General features: G+C 36.5%; 1 protein-coding gene across 1 annotated transcript; it reads right to left on the minus strand.

The window, feature by feature from the left end:
- Window positions 1–1619: 1619 nt before the first annotated feature.
- LOC131690120 (uncharacterized) lies at window positions 1620–2478 on the minus strand. The gene is made up of 3 exons (XM_058975660.1): window positions 2401–2478; window positions 1922–2339; window positions 1620–1852 (listed from the first exon to the last, which is right to left on the minus strand). Exons 1-3 carry the CDS (start codon window positions 2436–2438, stop codon window positions 1685–1687), a joined length of 624 nt encoding a protein of 207 aa, XP_058831643.1. The 5' UTR covers window positions 2439–2478; the 3' UTR covers window positions 1620–1684.
- Between the last annotated feature and the right edge of the window lie 12464 nt (window positions 2479–14942).

A 14942-nucleotide genomic window follows, 5' to 3' on the forward strand; every position in this document is an offset into this window, starting at 1 on the left:
CGATATTAGGCAATCCATTAGACGTTTGTTTGACAATTCAGCGGTGGGTACTGTCAACAAATCTACTTCTGCGAACAGAAAAACTCGTCCGACAAACAACTTTCGTTAGTCCGATGCGTTTGATGTTGGATCGAATCAGCGATGTTGTCGGACGTCGCACCCCTCGGAGTAACGTCAGAATAAGTAAACAAGAAATAATCAGCTGATCAGAAACGTCTCATGGATTGCCTAATTGAGCTTACTGCTGGGGAAACGAAAGTACACTAGTAATGATATTTATTTGTCGATGCTCGATTCTGTAGATTTGCGAGCTAATGATGGTATTGTAAGACGGAAGCCTGATCGGTGCGCATATTTCTCATTTTAACTATGTTCTATTTGCATTATTAGATGCACATTGCATTATTTTCATTTAATGAATTAGATTCGCAAATTACTGAGCAGGCATCAAAACGAAATTGAAATTTCGGATTGTCATAGGAAAACGAAATTCGCTGCTGCTGCTACTCGTTTTCGTAGAATCGAGAGAGGAGGGGACATCGCCTTTATTGTTTTATTTTTTCATGCATTTAGCGACGAAAGAGGCAAGGAAAGGACGAAGATGAATTCTCTGAATTTCGTCGTTCATTGAATAGGTATGAGAATTTTAGACTCTGGTTGTCAGTTAATATACCTCAACACTGGAGGGACTGCTCTCCGTTCATATTCATCTCTGTCAGCTGTCAGCCAGAGTGGATTGCTCTATCTTTGAACACCTGAATCTTCAAGCCCGCATTCGAGCTACGTAATAACTATCTCCTGTGAGCAGAGTTAAAAATAATCGAAGCTCTTTATTGACAGCTGAAAATGAACCTGATGCGACTCACGGTGAATAGAAAAAATATTCATTCAAATATCCATGTTATTCATTCAGTTGAATATCGTACAATACATTCATTTCACTAATTATATAGGAAAATGTTTTCAAATGCCGGTAAAGCATATGAAACAACAATCATCATCGCTTACATTGTACCAGGGCCTACTTTGATGCGTTCGATTCGTTGCTGCACGGCCGCTTCGTGTAATAATCGGAGACGAATGAAAATCTGCATGGATGAATGGGCGGTTTGTTCGTTTGACGTTTTCAGCTGCGTCACTGAATATTGAAAATGAATGCGGCTGAATATGATCAATTTTCATTCAATGAAATTGAATATTTTTAACTCTGCCTGTGAGTACCTTTCAGGAAAACCAACTATGGTTGCAACACTGCTATTATCGGGCTTTAGCGTATTTCTTATAGTATTGCTTCCACTTGACAAGAAACCCGAATAAATCCAAGTCTTTGGACCCTATTACCATAGACACTATGAGGATATCTATGTATCTTTATCTGTCCTTAAATATTCATCATCTTTTCTTAAATATAGCTACTATAAGTAACCAAAATTGGGTTCTGTTGGTGTATATACAAATAAATAAAATACCAAATCCATGCTAAACCAAGTGCTGATTGCTCCTACTCAGTGCTACAGGAATCTTTCCTTCTAATTTTGAATTTTTCAGTGATAAATTGAAATTCTTTTTGTTCCACTATTCATAGTAAACTATTTGTTTCAAATAGAAAAAAAGCCTAAATATATTCATGTTAACAACTCACTCGTCAAGCAAATCAATCGCCAAAATCCATTCCAAAAACCCGTTAGTCCTCTCCTGCTCCACTGCTACCGTCACCTCCACCAGCTTCACTGGAGTCATCATCATTTTCGACCTTATCCTGCTGACTTTTTCGCTCTAAATGTTCCCAAGGATTTTCCAGCATCGAAGGGTGAAAGTAATCCTTTATGTTATATCTGCTATTACCTTTGCTCTGGAACAAAACCCAAAGATAAAATCATTATCTGCTACTATATTTCATACTATAACATTGCAACTATACCTGATGCCCAAAACCAAACCTCTGCCTCTGGCGGTTATGCTGCTGGTTGTAGTTATTAAAGTTACCCTTCCAATGACGTTTCGTTTCGAAATTTTTTCGTTCCTGGGGACCAATGCTTGGACCATCCTCATTCCCGGGAGAGGAATTCTCTGGTGGTGCTGCTGCGCTATTCTGCTGAGGATTGCGACCTCGGTGCTGGTACCCTCTCGGGCGAGGAAGCATATATTTCGGCTGAGCCGTATAGTAGTTTCGACTGTGCGCACTGTTTTGCGTTGTGCTTCGATGTTGAGGCGTACTGAAGCCGAGCGGAAGAAAACCATCGGTGCTGTTGTAGAGTGGTGCTCCGTCCTTGTTTTCCGGCGAGTCAAACGGATAATGGCGATCGGCCGGTGATGACATGTTTATTGATATTTCACAACTGAATTCGTTTACTCAATTGAGTATTTACAACAGAATTAAAATAATTCGAATTTATTTACCCACAAGCGGACGATTTTTGATTACCTCCAAACGTCATTCAACATAGTTTGACAGCTTATTTATTTACAAGATACACACTACTCACAAATCAACCAAATATTGAATATTAGAGTTAATGAATATGTAAAATTAAGTAAAAACTTTGCGGAATGAATGAATAAACTTGATTTATCGAAATTTACCCTTTCGTAAAAAAAGTAATGCAGATAAGAATTCTCAGAAGTTTATCAAGTCCAGGACCTCGTACATAACACTCGAAAAAAAAACTACCTCGTTTACAAATTGCTCATTGTCGAAAGTTATTATATTTTTGACAATATACAATAAAGAGTATTGACAAAAGCATTGCACGCTAGGGGCAGATCACTCTAGGAATGTATAACAAATTTGCATCAACTTAGAAAAATGCATTTAATTTCCATTTTTGCATCAACATTGCACTCCCTCGCAGAAAAGATTACTTAACAATCGTCCTACGCTGATCCACTTTATTCGATGTTTTGTTGAATGTAGGGCTGGTTTTTTGTAGGGTTTTGACGTCTTACACGCAACGAAAAAAACATTGCACGCAACGCAAAATGCATTACGAATTTCTATTTTGATGGAAATGCATTTAATTTCGCTGATTTTTAAAAATGCATCACAAGTGATCTGCCCCTAGATTGCACGTGTAATGGAAAAAAGTTGTATTGACGATGTGGATTTCAAATATATTTCTTACGTATAGTTTAAGCAAAGATAAACTCAAGATAGAATGGTCACGCTTTTTTCATGTACCACTCACATGTGACCCCTCGGTGAATGCGGTTCACTGTCAAAGTGACAATTTGCTAATTGAACAAATGACGTCTTTGTAGACGTCGTCCCTAGTGTCGTATGCATAGCAACATCACATTATTGACAAACATTTATCGCATTTAATTTGTTCTGCACCTTGGAATAACATTGAAAAGGGCTCTGATAAGCATTTTTATTATGATATTTCTCGACACTGGTGGTATAATTATAATTGCGATCAGTCACCGTCACACTACACATTTTTTAAAATTTATATTATTAAATCGATTTGCCGTGAAAGGCAATAGTATTTGGTCTAAAACCGTGATAACACATAATTTTGCTTTCGTGGGCTTCCTTCTACACATTCCGGGACCGAAAAAGAAGTTCACTTTTATTACATAAAAGACTTTTCTGTAGTGTGATACTTGTTTTAACTGTATCCAGAAAATGGGATTTTTTTACAACTTTCGTTGAAAGACATGGAACGAAAAAAAATAGGATTGTTTATTGTTTACCAATGCTTCTCAGGTATCCATGGTGTTTTCACTTTAGCGTTTGGACGGCAACGACGCTTATATTCAAGGGGTTAGCATACGCTTGCTATTATTTGGTTCACTGGTTCACATTGCGTGGACCATGAATTATGACTGTTTTATATGGAACATGGTAATCTTGAGTTTATCTTTGGTTTAAGCACAACCAAATACAAATATTTTCTCCTGGTTTATTTGGTCGCTACTAAAGCTTAACTAGTAAACATTTTAGCACATCATTGTACGAACAATGTACATCACTTGTTTATTATACTGCCCAAAATCGCAAGTCAGTCCCATGTAGATAGTAAATTCCATAGAACAGTGATTCTCAACCTGTGGTCCGCGGACCACTAGGGGGCCGCGAAGAAAAATATATGTTCCGAGTACAGATTGGAATTTCAAGTCTTGCTTCCTAACAAACTGAAAAATGAACATATTGATAGCATACAAAATCGATGTTTATCTGTGCGGGTCCGCAGCAACCCAGGGCAATTTCTAAGGGGTCCGTGGTACAAAAAAGGTTGAGAACCACTGCCATAGAACATGGCCCAAGTAACCAATAAGCATTATAACGTAGCCTAATATCTGCTTTAAATCCACATATAAAGCTATCCTAAAAAGCCATGAAGCCCTACATACTTATATAATGCTGATAATATGCCAGAAAAGGCGAAATATAGTGCTATTACTGTGCAGAGATTGACAGCTCGTTTCTGCAGTACTAATGCTATTATATAGCAAAAGCACACAAATGTCGAATTTGAAAGCCTTATATTGGCCCTACTAATGCTATTGAAAAGCTTCAGTTGGTTGTCATTGTCCGCCATGTTTTTAAAACCATTTCTTATGTTTCCTTTCGGTATGATGAGCAAAAAGGAAAAAATAAAATATTCTGTTCAAAACCGTAATTGACTCTGTTCTAATGCATTGTAATGAATATCCTTAATGGGTTTTCGTTCTCACATGATATGAATGTTTACGTAAATTACCTTTAGTAAGTCTCGAACTGAGGAACCTTGCCCCGTCCTTCACGGTAAGTGCGCTGCGTTTGCTTCCTGGACCATATTGCATAGGTTCGATTGAAATGAAATATGCCGAATATAATCTTCAAGAAGAGTTGCATAACAAATAAACCCACAGCATTACAATAGCATTATATCAGCTTTTTATTTGCTCTATAATGGCATTAAATGCACTTGTAAAGCTTACATGCTTTAAAGATCCTTGAAGCATGTACGCGTTATATCAGCTTTATATACGCATATGGAGCAAGCTTTAATGCTATATGTCGGCTGTGCAGTTATGCATTATTGATGCTAATATAGAGCTTTATTGCGTTGTTAATGCTGTAATGGAGTTTCAATGCAACATTAGTGCAAATGTATAGCCAATATAGTGCAATGGCTTAATGCTTATGGTTACTTGGGGGGACTGACTTATGATTATGGGCAGTATAGCTGTACACACATAGAAAATGAGAACCATTTCGCCTTAAAGCGTATTTCAATTTTTAACTGCAACCATATAGATAATTAGTCCAATAAATAGTATACCTTTTTATCCATATAAGCATTGCCCATTTCTTAGGATTTTACCGTTCAGTTTATCAAGAGCTGGCGTCGTTGGATAACCGTATAAAACTGCAGTTTCTCGTATTTCCGCCTATTTTTGGAGCTCATCTTTTCCCAAACGTTGTGTTGTTGAACATTTCGCAACCGTTCATATGGTGGTTTTTATCTTTAGTAACCTTTGCCATTTGTGCACAATGAACAAGTAAACAAGTGTGCGATTAAAGCAGATCTTTATCGAGAAAAGGACCTCTTATCGAGAACAAACTACTGAACAAGCTATCCGCCAGTGACTAGTGTTCCGGGTACGCAGTTGTTACGCTCACCTTTCCATGCAGAGACGTTGGTATTCTTTTTCGGTTTTTCGTTAGAACAGTTTTTATCTACAGCATTAAAAATGAAATTGCTGGTTTTATCGAAATACTGGAAACTATTCAAATATTCGTGCCGGTCTCCAGCTAACTGTAATCGTCAATGGTTCTAGCAAGGGTTCTAGGCTCCACATGCGAAAATATAAACTATGCAAATCGGAACCGGCACTACTAAAGATTGTGTTGTGGTTTTATAAACAAATGAAATACATCTCCATAGATACGCTAATTAGCGTTGCCAGTTAATTTTTTTTGCAACTCAAATCTGTCAAGACGAAAAATACGAATTGGGTTGTTTAATATTTGATTATTCGGTGAGTCAAAATATAAAGACAGTTTCATATGGGACCTTGGCGTATTTAATTTGTATTTGGCACAACCAATCAACATCGAATGTTACATAGTGAACCAAACCTTCTTGGTTATCAGGTCATTTCATTTGTAATAGGTTATCGAATCCGATTAAACTTATTTGAGAAGATCTGAAGAAAGGAGACAGAAAACCGTGACCGAACTAATATCTGGAACTAAATCTTTATAGCACAAGATCAGTTTTTAAAAATTGTTAAAAATTTTCGATTGTGTGTGGTAAAAAACCCGGACCGGTGAAAAAATCAAATTTTATACAATATAATAACATTTCATATATAGACCAAGCTTTCTAGTTATATTTTGCCATTATTGTAACTTTCCTAAAGTACGCATACAAATGTAGCGAATGCAGTGGTCTTAATCATATAACGAAACAATAAATATACAAGAATTGAAAACAATTTTGTATATGGACTTAGATGCGTTTTTGCAACGGTTTTTCGAGTGGCACTGAATTCATTTATAAATAGGCTTTGTAGTATGTGCCTATTAGCAGAATCAAAATAGGATAGACTGAGTGGAAATGAATCACGCGAAGTAGAAATGAATCAATGAATTGATCGAACGTAAATAATAAGCTTTCGTTGTGCTTTCCATCGATCCACGTAAATTTGTTGTTTTCGTCTCTGCGCAACGAAAGCACAGATTGCTATCATGCAGGTTACGCATACAGCCGATAACAAATTAGATATACCTACCTGCACATTCGCCTTGAACCCAAGCGCACAAAGCAAAATTAGTCAACGCTGATGATGACGGGTAGAGCGAAAGAGACAACTAGTACCACGACACTATGTTAACCGTGTTTGCAAATGGAGCTCGAATGTACAAGCGATTTTGTGTACGAATAATTGTGTTTGAGATTGTACATAAAAGCGTAATGGAAACGAGCACAACACAAAATAAAGCATAGTTTTTGAACGGACAAGCTCAGTCGCGTGTTGGACGGCACTGAGTAGTGAACCACACATGCCCCAGTCTAACGGACTTCTAACTCAACTACACTGGCTGTGCAAACACACAGCGCAGTGATCTTCTCCGCCTTCCGCTTAACAGACAACTGAGCTTGTCCGGCCAAATCCGTTCTATAAATAGTCGATGATGACGTCATTCATAGAAGCGTAGCGCGCTAGGTACACAAATCTGTCGTGCTGGACTTGAGAAGCGCTATCTTCTGTGTGTAAATGCGCGATATTTTGACTAGGTTGCACATTTTTTAAATTTTTAATGTCATGATATCAAAAATCTTTGGGTTTATCTATTGGCATCTATTCTTAGATTTTTCTGTAATGTCACAGATTTTTTGCACCTTTTTTGATCACAGATTCTTTTTCACAGATGACAGATTTTTGGCATTTTGATGAAAATTTCACAGATTTTTGGAAATATCGTTATTTTTCACAGATTTTTGGGAAATCTATCACAGATTTTTTTCCTGTTTCAGTCATCACAGATGACAAAAAGATTTTTTTGACCGAAACACAGATTTCAATGTGGCATCCCTGATTGTGAGCAAAAAATTTGAAAATTTATGGTGAAATGGCTGAATTATATGCTTTTAAAATTAGACCACTTTTCGTTACATACCATTTTTGTAGAATTTTCAAAGTGCACCCCCATATCTAAAACAAAGACCTAGTCCTACGCCAATATTAGTTACTGTAAAGTCCTCTAGATTCCATATGTTGCTCAGTTGATTCATGTATAGTATCTTGTTAGATTTTACTTGAAGTTGAATAGAACCGTAACTCGATTATTCGTAGTCCGATGTCATTGATTATACCAAATACATACCAAATATATTTGTATTTGATTATACCCTACTTTTGCCCCGAAATATTTTTGGCATAATTCATTACTGTTCTACTAACCGATGAATTATTACGGATCAGAAATAAGGTCTTCAACACGGTGCTACAGTGATTTACTGTGTAACTTCGCGTGTATAAATTCTATTTTATAAACGTGTGTCTTTACGCGCGGACCGTGAATCTGATACTTCAGATGCTAGAACAAAGTGTGTTTTTTTATATCACTAGTTTTCGATCATGTCTCCATGTGTTGTGCAGTGGATATGAGTGCTTTCGTTTTTTTAATTGGTCTAATTGAAGGCATGCTCTTATCACAGGGGCATTATAATGATTGCGAAGTCGCGGGTGTAGTTTGCGTGGATGATCGCGAAGGACTCAAGCATTTGTGGTTGTCGCGTGTATAAAATTCGATTTTATGACCGCGTGTCCATTCGCATATTTGTGGATTTCTAGATGATTGCGCGGACCGTGCATCTTATACTTAATTTTCAGTGTATAGTTTAAATGCTAAGTTTTCTCATATCATTAGAATTCCCGGTCACGTCTCCATGGAACGTGTTGTCTTAAGCGGCCCTTACACGTTCAATATTTTTGTCAATATTGTCGATATTGTTACAATATTTCAGTCCCGTTTGAAATCCACATCGTCAATACAACTTTTTTCCTTTACACATACAATACTTTTGTCAATACTCTCAAGTATTGACAAAAATATTGTACGTGTAAGGGCCGCTTTATGGATATGAGCGTCAATTTTTTATTGACCCAACTGAACGCAAGGACCTAGGTCTCTAGGACCGAAGGTGGAGATTTCTGGACGTGACCGATTCATTATCGCGCGAACATGGGCATTTGTAGGTTCCGGTTGAAACCGCGTTTATAAGTGCTAAAACATTCACTTAATCACCGGAGTGTTTTCATGTTAGCATATACCCTGTACCCCTCTTGATGCTAGGTTATCAAGTAGAATGAACGATTTTAGACTAGCAGGCCTTGGTTGTTGTGACAGACAATCAAGCTTCAGTTTTTGGAAGGAAGTAGACGGTATCGGACATAAATTGGGATGGCTCCGGTCACGACAATATGTACGCTACCCAGGCTTGTTATTTGCATGCCAACATCCCTCCCTCTTCTTGTTCTGGTTATTATCCGTCGCCCTATTTCCGCTACGAGGCCAAACACCGACGCCAGAGATGTGACACGACTCCCACTATCTGGACTAGATATCGACCCATTCAAATCATGGATCGGGGACCAACGGCTTTACTTCCCTTCCGAAGGAAGGCGTGAGCTCTGATTTTTCTCACCTCAGAAAAATCTCAACGATCTCGACTGGGATTGAACCCAGACCAACTGGGGTGAGTGGCGGTCACGCTTACCACCCAACCATCGGCGCCGTCGCCAACATGCCTGGTCGCGGCAAAAAGAATTGAACCTCGCATATTTCACGCCAAGAAATCCAAGAACTATTTTTCCTCGTTTGCACACTGATGTGGAACAACCCAAGTAACCATAAGCATTAAGCCATTGAACTATATTGGCTATACATTTGCACTAATGTTACATTGAAACTCCATTACAGCATTAACAACGCAATAAAGCTCTATATTAGCATCAATAATGCATAAATGCACATCCGACATATAGCATTATCGCTTGCTCTATATGCGTATATAAAGCTGATATAACGCGTACATGCTTCAAGGATCTTTAAAGCATGTAAGCTTTACAAATGCATTTAGTGCCATTATAGAGCAAATAAAAAGCTGGTTTATTTGTTATGCAACTCTTCTTGAAGATTATATTCGGTATATTTCATTTTAATCGTACATATGCAATATAGTCCAGGAAGTAAACGCAGCGCACTTACCGTGAAGGACGAGGCAAGGTACCTCAATTCGAGACTTACTAAAGGTAATTTTCGTAAACATTCATATCATGTGAGAACGAAAACCCATTAACGATATTCATTACAATGCAGTAGAACAGAGTCAATTACGGTTTTAAACAGAATTTTTTATTTTAAGATTTTTCCTCATCATACCGAAAGGAAACATAAGAAATGGTTTTAAAACCATGGCGGACAATGACAGCCACCTGAAGCTTTTTAATAGCATTAGTAGTGCCAATATAAGGCTTTCAAATTTGACATTTGTACGCTTTTGCTATATAATAGCATTAGTACTGCAGAAACGAGCTGTCAATCTCTGCACAGTAATAGCACTATATTCCGCCTTTTCTGACATAATACATAATGACCCGTTTTAATCAACCAACCGAAAAATTTTGCTTACGAATGTTTGCACTGAGAGATTTCTTGTTAAGCGACTTCAAGTTTTACTAAAATCGGAAATGGATGAGTTCGCCATGTTTTAAGTTTTTGGAAGCGACGACAGAGATGAATAGTTGTACATTTGTTACTATTGCAGTTTTTAATATCGTACCCATCTCTTAGTTGACACACTTAATATTTACTTTTTTGATTATTTTATTTGTGGGACAGTTATGCGTAGAATTTCAACAGTGGGAAAAACAGGCTTGTTATGTTTTAAGGGTTTTCATCATCAAACAATATTCCGTAACGGATATCAAAGAATTTGGAACCGGCACGCGTATTTATTATAGAGATGGGCGGTTTGAGCCTAGGTTAGTGGCTTTCGACTGGCGTGACCCATTCTCGTTGGTTCGGACTGATTAATTTGTTCCTACTTACAAGTGAATAGATCAATCTGCTTGGATAACATAGGAGATAACAATAGAAAATAGGAACAAGAATCAGCTATTGATTCAATTCGAAGTTTGTTTAGTGCTAACTCAAGTGCGCTGGCAGGAGATCGTTTTATAGGAGTAGATAAACTAGAGAACAGACATCACAGTCTCTGAGACAAATATGCGCTAAATAGTACGCTCGGGACCGATGTTTACAGATAGTCCGCAAAAAATAGTCTTTGGTTTAAATTTTGTTTGCAGTTTGTCATGAACTACGACATATTTAAGATATACTATTGCTAAATATACAATTTTTACTACATAGGGTGTTATGTTTTCCACGGAGAGTATGTGATAGTGTGTTATTTTATCATGAAAACACACAGCATTGATTTTTTGAGAATTCAAGCAAAATGTGATTCTAGTTTTCAATTATCTTAAATAGGACCAAAATTGGGTAAACTACCTTACATTTTGACTGCTACCTAACAATGCAAGACTCATTAACTCATTACCCTTATTGAATACAATTGTAAGATTGTAGGTCTGCATTGCTGGCATAGGGAGGTTGATAAAATCGGGTACAAAAAGTTTATAAAATCGGGGGTGCATAAAAATGGGGGTGCATAAAACCGGGAGTTTATAAAAACGGGTCGAAACTGTACCACCATTATATAAGTATTGAGGGCTTCACGGCTTTTTAGGGCAGCTTTATATGTGGATCTAAAGCAGATATTAGGCTACGTTATAATGCTTATTGGTTACTTGGGAACATCGGTAGTCGGAGAGTCGAAAGCGAATTCAATCTCGCAATTTACTTCCACAAACAGGAGCCGCGTTACTAGCAACGGTGCCTAAGTATAAACAAGCAACCTAAGCTCGCTTCTACCGCACACCGCTTGTAAAAAATAGATTTTTTGAATGGTGTTTTACAGCGTCTGTCAACGAAGAACAATAAAAGCCGAAAAAATATCAACTAGGCGGCAAATCAGCACTTTCTTTTCAATTTAACGTATTCTTGACCCTCGCTAGGGTATTACTAACCGGAAACCTTCTCAGGGGTGTATATTCTGATGACCCTCTCGGGGGAATTATACTTAGAAAAATCCTCTCGGGGTACAATACATCCAGTACCATCTCAGGAGATTTATTCAAAACCATCACGGGGGCGATACTTTCTGTACCCTCTCAGGGATTATATAACGGATACCCTCTCGGGGAAATTATTAATTTCTCATGCTTACTAACTTTACCGAACTGCGCCGTTGTCGTGTCCAGACGAATCAATAGCCGAACTTCGTCGTTCAAAATCAATCACACAACTGACGACGATTTATTCTCCACATTTCAATCTGGTTGTCTCTCAGACATTTTCTCATTCGATTTCATTTTGATCGTTTTCTTCTCTCTTCGTCCCAATCTCTACAGCGAGAACGCGGGCGTAGTTGTGCTTGGACGAAGCTCAAGCGTTTGTATGTTAACGTGTTAGTCGAGTATGCTAGCATGTATGGAACTTCGCTGGCATAAATTCGATTTTTTAATCCTGTGACCACTCGCATACTTGTGTGCGTTCTTGAATGATCGCGCGGACCGTGAGTCTGATGCTTATTTTCAGTGTAACGTTTCGGGTACTAGAAGAGAGTTTCCCCATATTACTAGAATTTCCGGCCATGTAGCCATGGAGCGTGCCATTGTCTATAGCATCGTTCAATGTTATGTACCATTCGACGAGATATTGCACGATACGGGAACTATTAAGATTATGCTTAATTTGCCCATCACGATACAAAATAATTTAAAAAGACTAGAATGAATAGATTTTACTTTTTAGCGCCCTTACACGTTCAATATTTTTGTCAATACAGAGTATTGACGATATTGTTACAATATTTGAATCCCATTTGAAATCCACATCGTCAATGCAACACGTACAATATTCTGGTTGCAGTTGAAAATCGAAATAGTGAACTTGCGCCTTTCGATTATTCTCATATTTTCAGCGTGCGGAACTAAAGTGCAACTGGTGCAGATGATGCGCAAGTTGATTCTCTAAACTGTACAAACGATGCGCTTTAGTTGCCCACTCTGTTAATAGGGGAAAAAACGAAAGGCGCAAGTCAATTTTTCAATTTTCAACTGCAACCAGAATACTTTTGTCAATAGTCTCTAGTATTGTCAAAAATATTGAAAGTATAAGGGCCAATTTTTACAATGCAAATTGATTGAAAATGCAATCTAGTTTGGTTTGGTTTCATATATTTATTACGTTTGGTTTCACATTACGTTTGATTTCTTGTAGTTGTTATATCAGGTTTCATATAATATTTGCGTGAATTTCTATTTATATATTTAAAACACACATCTTTCACCTGATGAATCAGATACTGAACATGATTTTAATTTACTGGAGTACCCGGTACAATTTACGTGAAAAGTTCGGTGGATGAAATTCACGTATGTTTTTACATAGAAGTATTGCTTATTGCTTTGAAAGTTGGATTTTTGATGCACTTCGCAATCACACTTTTTTCACGGTTGCCAAATAAAATGATATGGAATCTTGGGGCAGATCACTCTAGGAATGTATAACAAATTTGCATCAACTTAGAAAAAAAGCATTTGATTTCCATTTTTGCATCAACTTTGCACTCCCTCGCAGAAAAGATTACTTAACAATCGTCCTACGCTGATCCACGTTGTGCGATGTTGTGCTGAATGTAGGGCTGTTTTTTGGAGGGTTTTGATGTCTTACACGCAACGCAAAATACATTGCACGCAACGCAAAATGCATTACGTATATCATTTTGATGGAAAGAAATGCATTTAATTTCGCTGATTTTAAAAATGCATCGCAAGCTAGGGACAGATCACTCTAAGAATGTATAACAAATTTGCATCAAATTGAAAAAAATGCATTTAATTTCCATTTTTGCATCAGCTTTGCACTGCCTCGCAGAAAAGTTTCCCTCTAAGAACGGTTGGTTTCAAAATTGTCCAATGAAGGACGTTCGTTGGACCAATTTGGACAACGTCCAAATAACCGTTCAACAAACGTCCATCGTTGGACCCGTGTTGAACGATTTTGAAACAATTTTTTGGACGTCTCAGTGGGTTGTTTAACAAACGTCCTGCGCTGATCCACTTTGTTCAACGTTTTGTTAAATGTACACTGTAAATAATCCGCACATTGAACGTAAGTGTTTAACACTTAATTTTGCCGCAACTGCCTTTACACTTAAATTGTATGTGACGAACACTTGATTACGCACTTCATTGAGAAAACGTTAATTCTCATAGAAGGCACACTTAAGTTTCATATGCATGGCGTATTCTAATTATGTGTCTGACAAATGGTTATTAAATGTATTCTGCATAGAATTTAAGTTTGCATCAACTTAAATATATATATATATATATATATATATATATATATATATATATATATATATATATATATATATATATATATATATATATATATATATATATATATATATATATATATATATATATATATATATATATATATATATATATATATATATATATATATATATATATATATATATATATATATATATATATATATATATATATATATATATATATATATATATATATATATATATATATATATATATATATATATATATATATATATACATATATTATTCCTGCATGTAATTAAATAAAAATAAATAAAAATAGTTTACCCCTGACGCGTCTCCTCTTTGGTTCTGTTCAAATGAAGTCCGTCGATTTCATTACCCGCAAGCACAAAAATATGTATTTATCATGCAAATAAGCATTTTATAAAAATTTCTCATATCAATGTTGAGAAAAAATGATCTTATCTTTAAGTGCTTTCACACTTAATGTTGCCGAAATTGTTAAAAATAATGGATTTCATGGGCAACACATTTATGATTTAATAAGCTGACACTTTCATTACCCGCAAGCACAAAAATATGTATTTATCATGCAAATAAGCATTTTATAAAAATTTCTCATATCAATGTTGAGAAAAAGTGACCTTATCTTTAAGTGCTTTCACACTTAATGTTGCCGAAATTGTTAAAAATAATGGATTTCATGGGCAACACATTTATGATTTAATAAGCTGACACTTTCATTACCCGCAAGCACAAAAATATGTATTTATCATGCAAATAAGCATTTTATAAAAATTTCTCATATCAATGTTGAGAAAAAGTGACCTTATCTTTAAGTGTTTTCACAATTAATGTTGCCGAAATTGTTAAAAATAATGGATTTCATGGGCAACACATGTGATATGTGATAACAGTCAACCATGCCAGCACGTAAATTTTAGGTGTAATTGTAATATAGGGCAAAAGGAAAATTCTTGACTTTTTAATGTGGTTTGAAACTTA

Source organism: Topomyia yanbarensis, chromosome 3 (assembly GCF_030247195.1).
Source record: "Topomyia yanbarensis strain Yona2022 chromosome 3, ASM3024719v1, whole genome shotgun sequence".
NCBI classification, from domain to species: domain Eukaryota; kingdom Metazoa; phylum Arthropoda; class Insecta; order Diptera; family Culicidae; genus Topomyia; species Topomyia yanbarensis.